Source organism: Phalacrocorax aristotelis, chromosome 2, assembly GCF_949628215.1.
Source record: "Phalacrocorax aristotelis chromosome 2, bGulAri2.1, whole genome shotgun sequence".
Lineage (NCBI taxonomy): Eukaryota > Metazoa > Chordata > Aves > Suliformes > Phalacrocoracidae > Phalacrocorax > Phalacrocorax aristotelis.
In genome coordinates, this window is record NC_134277.1 from 101,319,785 (window position 1) to 101,339,418 (window position 19,634).

Consider the following 19,634-nt stretch of genomic DNA (forward strand, 5'->3'; position numbering starts at 1 on the left):
GTGGTCAGGCATTGGAACAGGCTGCCCAGAGAGGTGGTGGAGTCACCATTTCTGGAGGTATTTAGAAGAAGGGTAGATGTGGCACTTCAGGGCATGGTTTAGAAGACATGGTAGTGTTGGGTTGACAGTTGGACTTGATCCTAAAGGTCTTTTCCAACCTTAATGATGCTATGATTCTAAGCTTAGTAAATTACCTCTGTGAAATTCGCTACCAAAAAATGTCCACAATGCCTGCAAGTTGCAAACCACTGCACGAATTCAGAGCAGGAGCATTATTAAGAGACAGAAGAAAAAATGATCCAGTTTTGTTACGTAACAAGTCACTCAGAACTCTTCAAGGGGGTAAGAGAGGAAGAGAAAGTGAAGTGGGGGGGCACGATTACAGTGACTTGCTAACATAACTTGAGCTAAGGATGGGTTTGTGAATACTGCTGCAAGAAAAACACCTGGGGAACTGTTTTGGACTTGAGCAGAAAACAATACTAAGCTATTCTCGTGGAATTTGGTAATTACTGCCAGAAGCCTTTGCTGACACATGAAATGACCCATTCACAGGCACTCCACCTTTGCACCCAGCTGCGATTTCAAGTTTGTAGAGAACTTCTGGTAGTTTTTAGCAACAAGAAAACAACTGTGAGGCTCCGACACTGAGAAGACGTAGGCAGTTACCTTTAGAGCATGTTCACATTATTTTAGTTCAGTTCTCTCATAACAGATCATTCTGACCCTAATGAGAAAAAAACAATGGGACCGAGTTTGATGCTCTGTGAATCTGATGTGGTGCCTTAACAAACTAGCCAATGCTTAGGCTGACAAAGCATTAACTTTTTTTTTACAATTTCATTGTTAGTAAACTGCATTGTACATTGTAGCATTACATGTAAATGTAACATTACATCTTACATTTGACAAAGCAAAACCAACGAAACTACTGCACATAAAAGAAAGTTGGAATATACGTGCTGAATGACAAGGCTGGCAAACCACGTTCAGATTCATTGTTACAGAGGCGCTAATATTAAAAATTACTGCTGGCAAAGTATGCATATAGCAACAGTACATACAAAAACACAGCTTGGCTCCAGCAGGAGAGCAACAGTGACAGCAACCAACTTATTTCCAGCTGCTGTCAACGCACTGCAGACCCTGGAGAATGATACAGGCCTCAGTGGCCCCCAGGAGAGAGCAAGCCAGACACAGCATCGGTAAGCCTCAATGAGCAGGATAAGCAATTAACCTTTGGCAAGCCACACACCTTAAAACACACTTTTGAGGACAACATTCATAAAGTTTGTGGACTGTGGGAATTGAAACAGTTTTCCCGAGAAAGGCAAGTTTAGTATGCTTAAGTAGACCAGTACCGTTGTGTTGTAGCTCGTAACAGCTCTCAATAAACTTTCAATAAGTAAATCACGACTGTAAAATTGGCAGAGGGAGACAAATGTATGTAATCCTAATGTAGAGAAACGCCAGAACTCAAGCATGTATTTCTGAATGTTTCTAATGTAGAATTAGACATTAACGATGTATAATTCTGTCACTGGCTACAAGTACACGCTATTTACCAGTGCAGGCCTGGACCCAAAAGACAAACACAGGACTGTGTGGGACCCACAGCCGCACAGTAGGTACCTGCTTAAGAATTATGATTTGCTGTACAGCAGGTGGAAATCAGGTGTTTCAGAGAGAGTGTCAGAATAACTGACGCATTAGTAGTCAGCACATACATCTGTCTAGTGTGAGCTAGCTGGAAACGCTAACCGTGACTTCTTGGCAGTCAGGCGCCACCATCTGACTTGGGATCCACATCCTAAAATATCCACACCACCTCTTTTTTGAGATATATATGAACTCTGCTTCAAAGGAAGAGGCAGAACTATCTTCTTTTTAAAAATAAACATTATTGCTGTGGTAATAGCATGAAAATCAGGGGGAGGAGGAAATCTGGTCCAATTTCACAGGTCCCATCATCCATCTGAGTTTCAAAACACTCAGACAAGAAAGCTCACATTGCACTTGAAGCGTAAGCAGAAAAGGTGGCAGAACTGGTGGGCCTGGGAGAGAGAATGCGGGAGGGAAGCACGGCTCTGCGTAGCAGTGTAGTGCTCTCAGCTCAGCTTCGCTGCTCAGTGAGCGGTTTGTGTTCCGCATCAAAACATTCACCGAAATAAATGCATTATGATAGTGCTGCAAACTTTATAAACTCCATCAAAGCGCTAGCAACAGCAACCTGTCTGCAGACGTAATGAAATGACAGTGGAGGAACTGCCAAACTAATCTCTCCCTGCAGTCTTGCAGAATTTAGGATCCTCATTAGTGCTCCATAAAATGTTTCGCAAACAGAACATATATACTTATTTTTCTTTATTAGGTCTTTAAATAACAAATGTCATTTAAACAATCTTTAATGCACTTCTTGCTGCGATAACACACCATCGCTGTTTCAGCAGGTGGATAGTTTAGAAAGTCATATCCAAAATCTTTAGGTAGTCAAAACTGTAAATGGAATGCAAAGATTTCTACAAAGGTAAGCTAGCTCAACACAAGGCTTTAGATCCCAGTTCTCATGAGGAAATTTGCACAAGCGCTCACACATTTTTTCACTTTGATTGAAAGCTGTGGCATGCGCCTACTTGTCTGTAATGACTTTAATTTGGTGTTAAGTGAAACAGCATAGCCTTCAGAAGCAATAGTATTACTTACGGATATACTCCCCTGACCTACTCCTGGTTTACCTTAGCTTTTGATATCTAAAAAGGTCTGAACACACAAGACAAGAATTAGGGATCTGAATTAGTAAAGAAGGCCAAGGACACTGCCAGCACTGAGCTGCTTATATAGTGTTTAGAAAAAGTTGGGAAGGCAGGCAATGTTTATTCAGCCACTAGCAAGCAGCAGAGCAAGCTGCTGGCAGAAGTGGTGGGTCACTGGGAGAAAATGCTGCTTTGCTTTGCAGTTTGGTGTGGGTATGAGGATTACAGCACAGAAGCACAGAACCACAAAATGGTTTGGGTTGGAAGGGACCTTCAAAGACCATCCAGTCCAACCCCCCTGCCGTGGGCAGGGATGTCTTCAGCTAGACCAGGTTGCTCAGAGCCCCATCCAATCTGACCTTGATCATTCCAGAGACAGGGCACCCACGACTTCCCTGGGCAGCCTGTTCCAGTGCATCACCACCCTTATCATAAAAAATTTCTTCCTTATGTCCAGTCTAACCCTACCCTTTTCCAGTTTAAAACGCTTCTCCTTACGTCCAATCTGAACTTCCCTCTTTCACTTTAAAACCATTGCCCCTTGTCCTGTCACTACAGGTCTTGTTAAAAAGTCTCTCTCCACCTTTCTTCAAAGCTCCCTTTATATATTGAAAGGCTGAAATCAGGTCAACGCAGAACAGCCCTAGCTATCTCAGCCCTTCTTCACAGGAGAGGTGCTCCAGCCCTCTGACCGTTTTTGTGGCCCTCCTCTGGACTCGTTCCAACAGGTCTGTGTCTTTCTTGTACTCAGAACCCCAGAGCTGGATGCATAAATAGCAAACTGAGAGCAAAGATGATAGAAGTACAGAAATAGGTGATACTGTACAAAAAAGACAGAATTTTCACCAAAAAAAGAGGCTCCAAAATGAATTAAAAATACGATGTTCCAATATTTTAACTTTTCACTGGAATAGAAACATACTCACAAAAAGCCAGCCTAACTTTTACACTCAAACAACAGTGAAGAGATAACCTGGAATATTACTGGACTGCAAATCCAACCTCATTCTGGGAAATATTTAGACTGATCAGTAAACGAGCTGGAGCAAGCGTAAGTATTTGCTGTGCCAACACAAATGTTTAAATGGCCACGTTTCAGTTTATGGGCAAACGGACTGCCAGTTCGGACCACGTCTGGTCTGGTGTCCCTTCCCTAGTAATGGGCAGCATCAGCTCTTCCTGAGAAAGTCAAGGCACTTCGTACTTCATAAGTGAACTGTAAAAAGCAATGGGAGAAATACCAGTTCTCAAAAGGCCATGAGTAAGCAGCTAGTAATACTTGTCTCTTAGCTCCCTAGTGTTTTGTGCAACAGGGAACACAGGTAACGCTTCAGCTTGCAAAATAAGAGCAGAGGATTTTTTTTAAGCCTGGAAGGCGGCACAACTTCATGCCTCTTTACTGCCTTTCAGAGCTATGTGATACTTGGCCACAAGATCTTTTCTTGTCAAAACAGCCGGTGTGTACAATAAGCATTCAGAACTGTTCTCTCTTAACTTGTGGTCCTGGCCTTGCCTGATGCAGCCCAGAGGCCGCTACTGGAGTGGGTGAACAGCCTGGGCCGGCTGCCTCCGGTGGCTGCATGTGGTGACAGAGTGGCCCCTGATGCTCCAGCTGCCGAGTGCTCCCCTCTGCTCCCCTCCACCACAGAGGCTGAGCTGGTTGGATGCAGATGCTGCCCTGCACTGGGAAGACAGCTGGTACTTTGCTCCTGGCACAGCAGCAGGGAGAAACAGCCCCTCTGAATTTCTCCAAGAGGCAACTAAAAGCTTGCAGCATGACCCAGAAGAAAGGAGGGGTACCAGCAACTCAGCATTTACTCTCCAGGCAGTTGGGCATAAAGACCCGATTCTGCTGTTGCAGGAAACTTGCAGGTTTCCTAGGGACTAGCATAAAGGGTGCTATTGCCCTCTACATGCTCCCAGACACCCGCCAGCTGCTCCCTTTGATACAGTTTGGTTGGGGGAACAATTTTTGCATCACTACTGAACTATACTGTATAGCGCGAGAGTTGAGTTCTCAAATGAACTTCCTTGTTATTTTTTCTTTAATTGAATACTAAGAAATATTAAAACACGTATGAAGCTGTTAAGCTAGTGAGAGGCCTGGAAAGATCAGTTATTAGTAAAAATCAGCAATTTATAGTTTTCTGCATCCACATAATAACCAAAGAAAATGTCAATAAAAACCAGGAAATACCAATTATGTACATATTCTATGCTTCACCTACAGCTGCCATACTCTTTCTGTCAATTTTGGTAAGAAAAGAAATATTAAGGAGCATGTGTATCAAGAATGACTGTATGTGTGAGGTCAAAACTCATGCATTCATGAAAGCAGGACAATGCTGTGGAAAGCAAACACTGGGAGATCTCACTCCCTCCTGTCTGCCTCTTCTGGAGAGCAGTCATTCCTGATGAATCAAGTTATTTCAATTATCTTTAAGTTTTAGCAATGAGCTCCACCTGAGCTTCCAAATCTCTTGTGGTTTGGTTATGCAGCTAGAAGTCAGGTCAGAATAGAGTTTCAGGTGTGTCAGTAAATGGTGCTGAATGACCTGGTTACAAAAACCGTTTTCCAGAAAAAAACCTATATCCCTACATGTGCAAGTTTGCTAGTGAACATGATAGCAGTGAACTCTGGGCATAGGCAAATCTTGATTGGCACTCTCTAAAGAAATATCAGTGTGTCGTGGTTTAACCCCAGTCAGCGACTAAGCACCATCCAGCTGCTCACTCACCCTCCCCCCACACAGTGGGATGGGGGAGAGAATCTGAAGGGCAAAAGAAAGAAAACTCATGGGTTGAGATAAGAACAGTTTAATAATTAAAATATAATAATAATAGTAATAGTAATATTAGCAATAGTAATAGTAGTAATAATAATGGGGGGATGTCAAAACCCAGAAAAAACAAGTGATCCAACCCCTCACCACCTGCTGAACGATGCCCAGCCTTTCCTGAACAGTGACCGCTGCCCCCTGGCCAACTCCCCCAGCTTTACATACTGGGCATGGTGTCATATGGTATGGAATATCCCCTTGGCCAGTTTGGATCAGCTGCCTCGGCTGTGCCCCCTCCCGGCTTCTTGTGCCCCCGGCAGAGCATGGGAAGGTAGAAAAGTCCTTGACTTTGTGTAAGCACTGCTCGGCAACAACTGAAACATCACTGTGTTATCAACATTGCTCTCACCCTACATCCAAACCACAGCACTATACCAGCTCTATCCCAGCCAAAACCAGGACAGTGCTTAGAGCAGAATTTTAACGACTTCTCCAATTTTTAAAAATCACCACTTACCTTGCACTTTTTATGAATTTACTAGTATAATTCTAGGTGGCTGGAACACACTTCCTCTTGTTTGGTGAAAGATTATTAATTTCCTGATTTATCACTGGCTATGTTGTAAGCAAAAGGATCAAATAAAGTGGATTGTCGACAAGGCTGATGTAATTTACATCTGTTTGTATCTCACTCTTACCTTCTCCATGTCCTCTGTATGACTGTAGCAGCGTAGTTCTTCTTCCGAAACAGCTCTTTTCTTTTTCTTTCTTTTTCTATTACCTGCATTCGAATCTCTAAAGGGATTAGTTCAATATTTGTACTTTGCCATGCGATAGAACATAATTGATCATCTGCATTCCTGGATCCAATTACGCCTGTTTTTTCCAAGTTCAAACTGTCATCAGGAACAGAACACACTGCTGGGTTTCTTGGCACAGTTCTGGCAGGTTCTGCCTCGGCAGACAATAAAGGGGAGGCCTTTTTCACTAATTCATGATTTCCCACTTTGTTAGTTGGTTCTACAGCATGCACGCCGTCATTTCTGGTGTTTACAAATACCGTCTTGGCACTTCCTGGCCTACTAGAGCCAGCTGGTGAACATCGCTCATCGTTTACCTCTTTATTTCTGGATTTCTGCTGATGCCTTTTGCCTTTGGAAGAAGCTTCACACTGCTTTGAGTTTCTTGCAATTCCACCAGTACAACTGACACTGCAGAAGAACGCAGGCGTTCCTTCACAGTGGTCCTTATTGCCAGATGAAGGCTGACTTTGATCTCTTAATTTTTCCCCAACACTAGCAGTCCTACAAGCAGAAGTATGCCTTCTGCTCCTCCGAGAACACGGACCCGTTGCCTCAACAATGTGTTCCTTGTGCTTCTCTCCATCCACTTCTGGAGCAGCTGCAACTTGATGCTTCACTTCAACTTTTGTTCCCTCTTTTGCTTTGCCACAATGGAAATGGACACAATTTGACTTGCTTTTGATGTGTTTCCTCAACGAATCTTTAGACAGAGAAATGGAAACCAATATTCAGTCTCTGATTCAGCAAAACATAGTTTATTGTCTCTAAGTTTTTTTACTCAGTTACTTTGAGGCACACCAGGACTTACTTAAATGGAAAACATATAAGCAGGAAGAATCAGAAGAGGACACAATTGCCTGGAACAGTAGCCACAAACTTCTTAATTTGCTTACTGTTCTACAAGTGTTTTTCTTTCTCACGTTACATTTGAGTTAAGTGCCTAAAAAAAGTTCACATTCTTCACCTACCTGAATATACCGGTGTTCCCCAAAGAAACCAGCTCACCACATGGTGCAGGAATGCAGCCCCACGAACACACCTGCCTGTTCCAGTGAAGACGCTGTAACAGAGCTCCAGTCTTATTTGCTAAGCTTCTGCTCTACCCGCCCCGCATCCCGGCACATGATGGCAGACAGGGTAACCCACTGACCCGGGAAACACAGAGCGCTTGGCTTGTCGGTACTTTCCTTGACATCCTAAAGGCAACTATGAAGTCCTTCCCATTTTTCCCCTGTGGAAAGATTTCTTTTCCAAGCATAGGGTGGGAAAATAAATCCTGTGTGATAACTGCTTCTAAAGACTCGTGTGAGGATGACTTGGAAGCTAGACTGGAGTGCAAGACCGAAAATTGCCGTCTACCATCCACCTTCTACTTTGTTAGGAAATTGGTGGGAATGAGAAGATAGACCAGACAGCACAAAATGTGACAGGGTGTTAAATGGTAGGTAAGAGGGGAAAAAGAAAAGAAAGATGTAACGGAATTACAGAAAATCTTCTGGATTACCCAAAACCTGGTAAAAACATGCTACATTTATCCTCACAGTAACACTTTTACAGGATACACCCTTGACTGGATAACAGAATATGGCAGATTAACAGATTATACAGAAGAAACTCAGGATTATCATCAATGATGTCTCCAACAGAGAAGATTTATCATGGCTACAGGTCAGTACGGGCTGAAAGATTACTCCACGTGATTGCCGTATCGGTAATTAGCCCTGTACGTTTCAATCTATTTTTAATCTATTTTAATATATTATTAATTTAATTAATTATTTTTTCTCTATTTTAATCTCCCAGAATGAAGAAGGAAATTCCCTCTCTCTCTCTCATTACACCAGGGGAATAGACAATTTTAAAAATGTGTCTTTTGAAGCCAAGATTTCTGTGGGCATAGTCCCACTCTTAATTAAGCCAAGTACAAAATTGCCAGTGCCATCAATAAAAACGGCATAGAGCTGACAGTCAATTAAAATGCATGAAATTTCCAGCACTGTCACAACGCTATGTTGATCTCCAAACAAGTTAACTTTTACAATTGTGAGAAAAAAGAACACAGCCTTGTGTTATTTTTCAAGAAATTTGAAATTTTTCACAAAAAAATGGCCTTGTCATACTCAACTCACCAAAACCTGCTATGTGGTTTGTATGTATGGCACGTAGAATGCATTCACTGTAATGCATTTAAGTCATTAAAGTAGTAAGTGCAAAACTTCCCAATCTGAACAACCGGATAACTGGGGAATGGATAAAATCATCATTTAAGTATTCTAGATCATCTCTGAAGGATGACATAAACTTTCTTAGATGGGAAGACCAAGCAATAACAAGTACAAAAAAGAACCTCTCTGTTGCTACCGTAATTGAGGTAAATGAGATAACATACATAGGAAAGAGGATTTCTGAGTGGAGAAGAGATCAGAATAGACCCACCAACTAAATCACAGCTTTCCTATACTCTTAGCAGATGTAAAAAATCTATTTGCAATTGCTGAAAATCTTCCTAAGTGCCAGCCCACAGGATCTGAATTTATATTTGATTCCAATAAAACATCCAATGAAGTCCGTTAAAGTTTTGGTAACAAGAGGATTGATTCAACCACCTAATGAGAACTGATTAAAGGACTTCATGGTTTGATCCTTACCGCACCAACTTTCCTAGCATCACTCCAAGAACAAAAAGAGAATGCTTATGTAAAGATGGCGTAGCATTTTATTTCAAACACAAACTGTTTGGACTGGGCAAGAGGGGGCTTTCTTTACGATCTCTGAAGGTAAGCTGGTCTCACTGTAGAAGAAGTAGACATGTTATCATGTATTTTCAGAAGAACCTTCACTAAAGAGTTTTGTTCTCTTCACGCTCAACATTCATGGTAACGAAACATAATAAACAACAGTGAAGAATTTTCTATTTAAAATTCTAGATTTTGCAGAAAATATATTCTGCTTTTAAAGACATACTGCAAAGCAAAAAATCTCCAGGCGATAGCCCATATGATTTTAAAACCATCAACATGGGAAAAATTTTCTGGCATAGCTACTTCAGAAAACCTTTAACTTCAGGGAAGCCTTCAATCCAAAGTCAAAGCTACATGCTGCTAGCATTTGCTGCTGGTCTGAATCCCCTAGGTTACTGTGAAGGCTAGTGTAGACAACTGAATATTAACGAGTTCTTTCAAACGTAAGTATCAATATTAGAATTCTCTGCAGAAAATTTGGCTAATTCAGTCCTGATCTCTGTCATCAGTTTGACCCTATAGTCCGTGTTTCCCATGGACTACCTACTACCTACTTACTTAGGTCATGCCCTCAGTGCAAAACCATTATATTTGTTCCAAGAAACTGTGGGAGTCTGACTGATGCAATGCAGTTTCCATTGGCATAACCAATGGAAGACTTTGGCAAAGAATGGATAGAGGAGTCAGTAAAAGAAAAGGCTGTTTATTCCTCCTTTATAATTTCTTTGTCCTTCTCTTTTCTCCCCTTCACTGTTCTGACCCTCCCCACATCTTTCTTTCTCCTTTCTCTTTTTCCCATACTTACCAATTTCTCCTCTTGGTGTTCATTACAACCACCCATTTTTCATTTGGCAGCCACTGTTTCTGATTATTCATACGTGTTTTACTTTGCCATCTGAATATTTTAAGTAATATGAAGTTAATACACGTGCAGATAAAGCTTGCTAGAATTTTTAACACCTGTTTATCATTACTTAGTTATCACAGTGTATGTTAGGCTAAGATATATATGTCTGCTTTTACTATGAAAATACAGTCAAGTATTCTCTTTACCAACACATTTCCATGTAAAAGCTAAAGAAATCTAAGTAAAATAATTCAGTAGGAACAGCTCTTTGACTTTGTTTTTCTTTGGATTGTTATAATATTCTGATTAGCAGAATTTCCAGAGGAATTAGCAATAATTTTACATCTGAGAACGAGCTCTTGCAATTTACCTTAAATAAGCCACTTATCCAATTTTTGCTTCTAATAACAAAGATGCTTTAACATGACCAGTTTTGAAAGATTTGAGCCATGGGCTCCTATAACTGGCTGAAGTTTGAACTGATTGAAATGTTATTGAAATTTATATCTTGCAAAAACTAATATAGGAGTGGTCAAGAAATGATGATCAAACGGACGATGCCTTTACCTACAGAATAACGGTGCGGAGCAGGGCAAGAAAAGTAACAGAAAGAGCTTTGACACACTGTTTCATAGCACAATTTCTAAAAACAGTCTTACTTCTCAAAAAGTATCCTAGAGTGTTCTCAACAAGAGGACTTCAAAGGGAAATCATGGGAGAACCCTGTCATGGAGAATGAAGCTGCCTGAGCAGCCCCCTCGGTATGCTAGAGATGTCACTTAGAACAATTTTACCCTCATTTTAACCTTGTTTAAAAACAAGAGTTACAATATCTCCATTAACATTCTTCAAGAATCCCACAGGTCTGCCAGATATCTTCAATCTCATTTTCTGCAAACAGTGCAACTAATAAAACAACTCCCGACAACCTGTTCTCACATATTTCAGGTATTTTTATAGACACTGTAGATACTGATACATTTGACCACTTAACAGAATACATGCAGTAAAAGAATCTGTATCTATCTCTGTCCTATATGAATTGCTTAAAAAAAGAAAGAACAAGCAGTGATAGAAAGATGTAACAGGTCCTATATAAAAAACATACTCAGATATGGACAAAAAAAGATAATTGGGACCATTAAAAAAGATTACAAACCTTGCCTGATTTTATGACCTTCACTCTGAGGCTCTCCTGACAGGCAACTCTCCTTCAGTGTCCCTTTGTTGTGACAACCTTTAGGTGAACCTCTACTGTTTCTCCCTGATTGAATTTGTGAAGCACTGAGGGAGAGAGGTCTCTTATTCTGTACGTCAGTTGGTTTATTAGGTAACTGCAACACGCCGGTAGTCTTCTCTCGACTTGCAGGATTCTGTTGTACTCGAAACCTATTTTGTTCCACGTTCTGCACCCCTTTCTGCAGCTTGGCTTCTTTTCTCTTACTTTCCTCTTCACGTTTCCTGTAATTGTAGTCAATACCGTAAGAATTCCAAGGTCAAAATCTTGGGAGCACGCATCTAACTTGAACACATTTCTCTCTAGAAACCTGAGAATGCCACAATAAAACCTTGACGATAACATCTTTTGCATGAGAAAAGGACACCTACGGCACTGAAGTGTCTTAGCCTGATGCAGAATAACAACTGACTTGCAGCTACAGCCTAATGAAGGTCAAGTCCTTATAAGCCAGCTGCCCATTCAGTTTGCAGAGGTTTAAACTGATTTTAAAACACTCCCTTATTGAAAACAATGACACTTAGGGTTTTTTATAAGTATATGAATATTAAAAGCTGGATTTTGAAGACATATCAGAAGACAAGAAATATGATACTAATAACTATGTTTTTAATTAGTAATGAACAAGGCTTTAATATAAGCAGTAATGCAATGCACTGTATTTGAAAATCAGTAAACTTTAAAAAAAGACGTCATCTCTTTGAAAATTATTTCTCATACTTACCTGTGTCATAATTAATACAGGCAATTATGAACCAACTTCAACCTTCAAACTAGCTACTGGTACTACCTTGCTGCTATATATTTATCATTGGTGGATAATTCATTTATTTTACATAAACTTATTATACAAATGATAAATGCCGAAAATGAGAGATGTGAATTAAAAACTTGTGTGCACATAATATGCCATTGCAATTATGACATTTGGTTTTCAAAAATGAAAGAAGTCACGCCTCTCTTAAATACTGTAGATATAGAAGAGAATTTTGGACAAGGTTAGGAAAGGCGCATCTGTTAAATGAAGTTTTGCAGCCTATTTTGAAACACAGTGGGATGTCATTGCACTTTAGCTTTTGAATTCTTTCTCCTCCAAAGCAGAATAAACCCAGTAGCACATAGCAAACGTTACATACCTACCTACCTACCTACCATTGAATTTGTTTTTATAAATTAAGCACTGGTTGTAAGATGACGTGACACTTCTCCTGTTGGAATGGACAGGTGGTAAATGTCGTATCATGTAGCTGCCTGATATTTTAACTTGCTTCCAGTGCTACAATGTAGTTTGCAGACTGTTGACACATTAGCTCTCAGCACAGCATATGACAGGTTAGTTATGCAGCATGCCATCCCCAGTTCCTGTGAGTCCTGTCAATGCCAGTATATGTCATTTCAGTGTGAGCTGCCAGGGAGAAGCCTTAACTTTATCTGTCAGTACTATCTTATCAAGTGAGCCCTGCAGAAGAGGCTGATTGAACTTTGTACCTGAAAAGCTGTTAATTGATCTAAAAAATACACTCCTGGCAGTCTGAGGTTCAGTATTCCCTCTGGCATGGAAAAAAGTGGCCAGTTTCAAACCATATTGGCATTCCACAACCGGACTATGTGGGGACGTCTGTCTCGCGTACAGTATAGATCTCACTGCCGTTACTCTCCTGTTTGAGCTGCTAAATCAGATCTTACTATTCACAGAATAGTCGTTTTCTTTTCTTCACAGGAATCAACCAGCCTATTACCAGTATCCTCCGTTCAGGGTATTAAAAAAGAAAGTGAGATGGGTTGTGTGATGCACAATCAAGCCAGAGTGGCCTGCAGTCTTTGGATATGCAGATTAACTCAAAACAGTAACTGCAGCAACATACCAATTGTAAAGTTATTGAAATGACACAGGACCAGAAACTGAGAAAAAGTAAAAGGGAATTTTTTTTAAAAGGTAGTGTTTGTGAGCTAATTTTTCAGATTAAACCGAGGAAATAATAACTGGAAGGGATTTCAAATCTCCCTATTCATAGACCATCATCCTAATTGTGACAGTAGAGCTTAGCTGATTAACAGACTCCTGAATACTTATGAACCTCCCATTGTGTTTTGCTCTGTTTAGTCAGAAATTCAGTTTGTATTACAATGAAGGATAACTTCAAAATTAAAATTTCCAAATTTTACTGTTGTCTAAGTTGAGAGACTAGGTTTCATGAACAAGTAAAGGAATTAGACAAGTTCCTAAATGAAGGGCTCTCAGTCATTCTCAGAAGGTTCTGGCGACTCAATAGGATCCAGACTTGGGCTCTAAAGTTAGACAACCACAGCTTGATAGTGACAACAGAGCTGGCAGGCCAACATTTTCCACTATAATTGCAACAGAAGTTTGTCCTGAATGGTCATAAATTTGTATTTCATTACAAAAGTGAGAGAATGGAAACTGAGTCTTTAGCAGATGGAAAGCAACAGCTTCAACCTTAGGCATTTGTGAAGACCAGAGATGCTTTGAATTTTTGATCTTGCCAAAAAAGAATCCAACCTCTTCTAATCTGTTAAGAACATTTTGCTTTTTGTACCTACTCTGTGGAGGACATTTTAAATTTAGAACATGTCCGTGTACCCGGAGAGCATTTTTGAAGTTATCCTTGCAAAAAAAAAAGTTACTTAAAAAATCATAACTGAAAATATATCTCCAGGTATGATCCTACTACTGCTGAAGCTTTGCCTGTACCAAGAGGAGTTATATCTCATGTTGTATAAACAGCCGCCTCCTGCTATACAATTTAGCATGGTGCTTGTTTTTAAAAGCATGACTCTGTTGATTCGTGACATGTTCAGCTTCTGATCTACTATAACCTTTTAACAGATAGTCCTTAATAAAAATGCTAAAAAGACAGTTAATTTCTGCCCACTGTTCCGACATTGATTGGTCTTCCCGAATGCGTAGAGCAGTCCATTTGTCCTTACCTAACTACCTATTTTTCCTCAATTATTTCTCATATGTATTGTAACACCATTCTGATTTCTAATTCAGTCCTCAATGTGCTTACAGTCTTCTGCATCTTGGTGCTACTTGCAAATTGAACGTTTTACTTTTTAAATGAAAATACTCCATAGTATCAGATTCAGGATGGAAATTCTCATCAATATTCACTTTCAGTTTAAAGTTGAGCCATTAAGAACTACTATTTGCATGCATTCCTCCAAGCAGTTTTCACCATCTAGTAGCATTTTAATTCATGCTACTTTGCCCTACTGTGCTAATGCGAATGGCACATCAGAAAGTATGAAAACTTCAGGCAAGTCTGCGTGACAGCTACCATTTTTCCATGGCCACAAAACTTGCTATTCTGTCACAAAAGAAAATTGAGTTGGTTGGACATAATTTGTTCTTAGCAAATTCAGACCAGCCATTACTTCTTGCATTGTTATGTTCCAGATACATAGATGTTTGATTACTCATTCCAGGATAAGAAAGGTATGGAGTCACTGTAATGAGTCCAGTGAAAGGCCATGGAGAAGCTTAAGGGACTGGAGCATCTTCCATATGAGAAGAAGCTGAGAGAGCTGGGACTATTCAGCCTGGACAAGAGAAGGCTCAGGGGGAATCTCATCTATGTCTATAAATACCTGGTGGGAAGGAATGAAGAAGATAAAGCCAGACTGTTCTTGGTAGCGCCCATTGACAGGACAGCAAGCAATAAGCATAAAATAAAACTCACAAAATTCTACCTGAACACAAGAACACACTTTTTTTTTTACTCTGAGGGCAGTCAAACACTGGAACATGTTGCCCCAAGAGGTTACAGAGTCTCTATTTGCATAGATATTCAAAACCTGACTGGACACGGTCCTGGGCAAGGTGCTGTAGCTGACCCTGTTCAAGCAGGGGCAGGGATGGACTAGATGATCTCAAGAGGTCCTTTCCAACCTCAAGATTTCTGCGGTTCTTGGGACTGAAGTTTATATATTCCCCTTTGGGAATGCGGACACTTTGCTCATTTTGTGAACTCTCTGGTCCCACTGGTCCTCCGAAGTTTTTTAAGGGCAACCCTTTTAAGACTCTTACCACCCACTTTTCTAAACACCTCAGGATGAAATTTAGCAGGCTAAGCTGATCTGAAAGCATCTCACTTGCTCACCCGATTAGTCTCTAAACTGTTGTTTCAGTATTCTAGTCTGCATTGCTGCCCTTCGTTACTACTGTGAATTCCACTTGCTAACGGACATCATTTGACATTTAAGGAAGACTGAAGCAAAAAGACATAGAACACTTCAGCCTTCTTAGCATCACTTGTGGACCAACTCTTTCTTTGCTCTTCCTTTTACAATGTGTATGTTTACAATGATTTATTGTGATACCTCACATCCCTTGCGACTTGTATTTTTCATCCAAGTCGCCTGGTTCTTAGTTTGCACCTCAGGTTGTTAAATTTTATCATTGTATGTTATTATTACCCTCAATTTTAGTAAATGCACCAAATTTCCACTATGTGCTTTCTTTTTTTCAGGTTGCTGAAGAGCTCATTATTTTCTCTCTTGCGACACTGCCTATCTTTTCTCAGCATACAGGTTTTTTTTGAAGAACGTCATAATCTACTTGCACTCTCTTGTAGCTAGAACATTTTTCTAAATCCATTGGAGGCTGTTTAATTGAACTGTTTTATTTTCTTGCAGTTCTTCTCTTCCTAAAATATCATGAGTTAGTTACTCTTACTTTCATCCATTTCCCTTTCATATCCACATTCTCAATCATTTTCCTCCAACTGGTCAGAATGAAATCCAGAAGGCTTAGCAAAAACAGAAGTATGGATTCAGGAACTTATTCTGAGAAATTCAAAGGGAAGGTGAGCAAGTGATGAATGAGTTCTGCAGCCCTTTCAAAATCCACTATATTGGACATCAGTTTTCTCTGAATATGCTTTAATCTCTTAAATAGTATTTTCCTAAAGACCTGGTTTTGTAAAAAGTAAAACAAAAGCCTCCTTGTAAAAAGCTTTAAAAGTCCATCATTTTACCTGTACATAGTCTGACTGTTTTCTAAATGCCTCCTTCCCAGACTGCCTCTGTGCTACTGTCCTAAAGCACTGCTTCCCTCCTGCCACGTTCTCCATCCCACATATTAATAACCAATTACTTTCATTCCCACTGAAGAGCACCTATTATACTGACACATTTATGGCTGTTGAAATATTTAATGTTCATACATTCCATAAATATTGCCCTCTTTCAAAAGATTATAGGATCACGAGGTAGCACATATTGGAAGGGATCTCTGGAAGTCATCAGGGCCAACATTCTGCCCAAAAAAGGGTCAACTATGAGGTCAGACTGGGTTGCTAAAGGTTTTATCCAGTTGGGTCTTGAAAACCTTTAAGGATAGAGACTGTACAGCCTATTTGGGCAAGCCATTCCACTGCTTCATTGTCCCAAGGGTGAAAAAAAATCTCTTTGTTTCCAGTCAAAATCTGTCTTGTTTCAGCTTATGTCTGTTATAAGTTTCCCAGGGACCAAAGTGAGGCCAACCAGTCTGCAGTTCCCCAGATTGTTCTTTTGACACTTTTTAAAGTTGGGTGCAATATTTGCTTTCCTCTAATCACTGGGGACCTTCCCTGGCCCCTGTGACCTTTCAAAGATGTTGCAAAGTGGCCTTTTAAGGACATCAGTTAGTTCTCTCAGCACCCTTGGATGCAGCCCATCTGGTCCCATGGACTTGTCCAGGCTGAGTTCTCTCAAGTGATCCCTGACTTAATCCTCATTCACAGCTGGCAGTTCTCCTCCTCCTTCAACCAATTCTCTAAGCACAGAGGCCTGAGAGTCCTTTTTGGAAAAGAAGGCGTTGAGTACTTCTTCCGCACCTATGTCTGTTATCATTAAGTCACTCACACCATTCAGTAAGAGGCCCATATTTTCTTTGCTTGGCGTTTTATTATTAATGTAGAGGCAGAAGCTCACCTTATTACCTGTGGCATCCCTTGAAAGACTCAACTCCATTTAAGTTTTGGCTTTTCTGATGCCATTCCTACATGCCCAAGCAACGTATTTACACCCTTCCTTTGCAGCCCATCCCTGCTTCTACCTCCTGTATACTGCCTTTTTGCATTTGAGCTCTGTCATGGCTTCCCTGCTTACCCAAATTGGTCTCCTGATATGTTTCTTTGCTCAGTGACATAATAGCATGCATGTTGTTTTGGCCTGCATCAATCTTAATTTTATAAATTACCATTTCTTTGATACAGGATTGTTCAGCACTGGAGAATACGTTTGTATAGAAATATTTCACAGGCATTGAATACAGTGAATGTAACTTTACCAGAAAATAATACAGGTATGAGATGTTGGTTGACCTTTTGTTAAGGGGAAAAAAAGAATAACAGACTAAAGAAAACCATGCAGACTTAGGAATGATTTATATTAGTGAGACTGTCTTAAAGCACATATTATGAAGCAAGTTTTAAATACATACACTGAAATAGTTGGCAGGGGTGTTCAATCTAAGAGTTTACCATCATTCTGGATTCCCACATAATGTCTACTGTTATCTGGAGAGCAGATTTTTAAACATCAGTAGGGATATTAGAATTTGTATGTAGCAACACCCTGGCCAATTTTAGCTGTGGAATGCACAGATGGGCATGCAGAATGATGACAACATAATGTCCCCTCCAGTTTATTACAGATCATAAAATTGCAATTAAATAAAATTTGTTATGTGACAACTTGATTTGCTTGTACAATCCAATTGTATTTTAATTCTGGTTTTATGGTATTTGGTGCACAGACTTTGTTTCTGTTGTTTTCAAATAAATCAACAACAGCTTAGTAAGTTTCAGAAAGTACATCAGAAACTCACAAAGGAAAACAGTTATAAAACCACCCCAAAATTTCCATGAGGCAATCCTTTTCCATTTAATCTTCTAGATGAGGTACCACAGATTCTTCGAAAACTGACTGCCATCACAAAGAATAGTTACCTCATTTGGTAAAGTCAATTGTGATCACACAGCAAGAAGCAGAGTTCTCTGAATTAAAGAGAAATACATAAGATGTTCAGGTATTTTCAACAGCAGCTTCTCCATGTATGGGTTTGACTTCTACTGACTTCAGCAGGAAAGGCAAATAGTAGGAGGGCTGCAAGTTACAAGTTTAGGATCTAAAGATGTGAGCAGGACATTAGTCATCTGATATTTCTAGCTTTGGTCCTTACTGGGGATTAACAATTATATTAACCAGTATAATAGCAGCATTCAAACCCAATGAAGGTCAGACTGGCCAGTTATGCAGAACATCAAACCACCGAATCTGAAATAGAGGAGAGTGCAGCTGACTTTGTCTATGATACAAAGATGCAACAAAAATACCTCTAGGTGCAATAATTATGTTGTGTGTTTATTCATATGACCTCTCTTTATAGAAATAATACTAGAAAATCATGCAGAAATCTTTTCAGACTGTTATGTTTTTTAATTCCAGAATCAGAGTTCTTCAAGAGGAATCAGGTACTGATTTATTCTTCTTTATATTAAGAATCTTAAAGATAAAGGCCAAGCAAGCGAGGTATTTTGATGATCATTTAAGTACCTTCTGAGTTTAGAATTTCACCACTTTGCTACCATTACCTCATTTAGACAGAGTAGAAACTTAGAACCTACACATCTGTCCTGGTTTCGGCTGGGATAGAGTTAATTTTCCTCCTAGCAGCTGGTATAGTGCTGTGGTTTGGATTTAGGGTGAGAGCAATGTTGATAACACAGTGATGTTTCAGTTGTTGCTGAGCAGTGCTTACACAAAGTCAAGGACTTTTCTACCTTCCCATGCTCAGCCAGGGGCACAAGAAGCCGGGAGGGGAGGGGGCGCAGCCAAGGCAGTTGATCCAAACTGACCAAAGGATATTCCGTACCATATGATGTCATGCCCAGTGTATTAACTGGGGGGAGTTGGCCAGGGGGCAGCAGTCACTGTTCGGGAAAGGCTGGGCATTGTTCAGCAGGTGGTGAGGGGTTGGATCACTTGTTTTTTCTGGGTTTTGTTCCTCTCTCTCTCCCTCTCTCTCATATTGTTTTCCTTTTCATTACTATTGTTGTTGTTATTATTATTATAATCATCACTATTTTTATTTTACCTCTGTTCTTATCTCAACCCACAAGTGTTCTCTCTTTTGCTCTTCAGATTCTCTCCCCCATCTCACTGTTGCAGGGGGTGGCTGGTGAGCGAGCAGCTGGATGGTGCTTGGTTACTAAATGGGGTTAAACCATGACAACATCTTACAAATAACTATTTGAATTGCATATATTAGTTATCTATAATCTAAAATACTGATTTCATGGTAACTCTCTAATTCAAGAGCAGAAAATGTAAGTGCAGAGAATGATACTGCCAAGACAGAAGTTGCAAATAAAGTCCAGGAGTTCAGTTTGTTAGAAAAGCACAACCTCCCCTGTGAAACAGTACGTTAAACCTTACTAATCCAGGCTTTTCCTTTTTTTTTTTT

At 40.1% G+C, this 19,634-nt stretch overlaps 1 protein-coding gene across 2 annotated transcripts in view; it reads right to left on the minus strand.

Moving 5' to 3' along the window:
- INVS (inversin) overlaps positions 1-19,634 on the minus strand; it is a 111,396-nt gene that overhangs the window by 7,352 nt on the left and 84,410 nt on the right. For both annotated transcript variants that reach the window (XM_075084518.1, XM_075084519.1), the window contains 2 exons: positions 11,084-11,385; positions 6,232-7,036 (listed from right to left, as the gene is read on the minus strand). In XM_075084518.1, the coding sequence (XP_074940619.1) occupies positions 6,232-7,036; positions 11,084-11,385 (1,107 nt within the window). The remainder of the gene's footprint in view (positions 1-6,231; positions 7,037-11,083; positions 11,386-19,634) is intronic.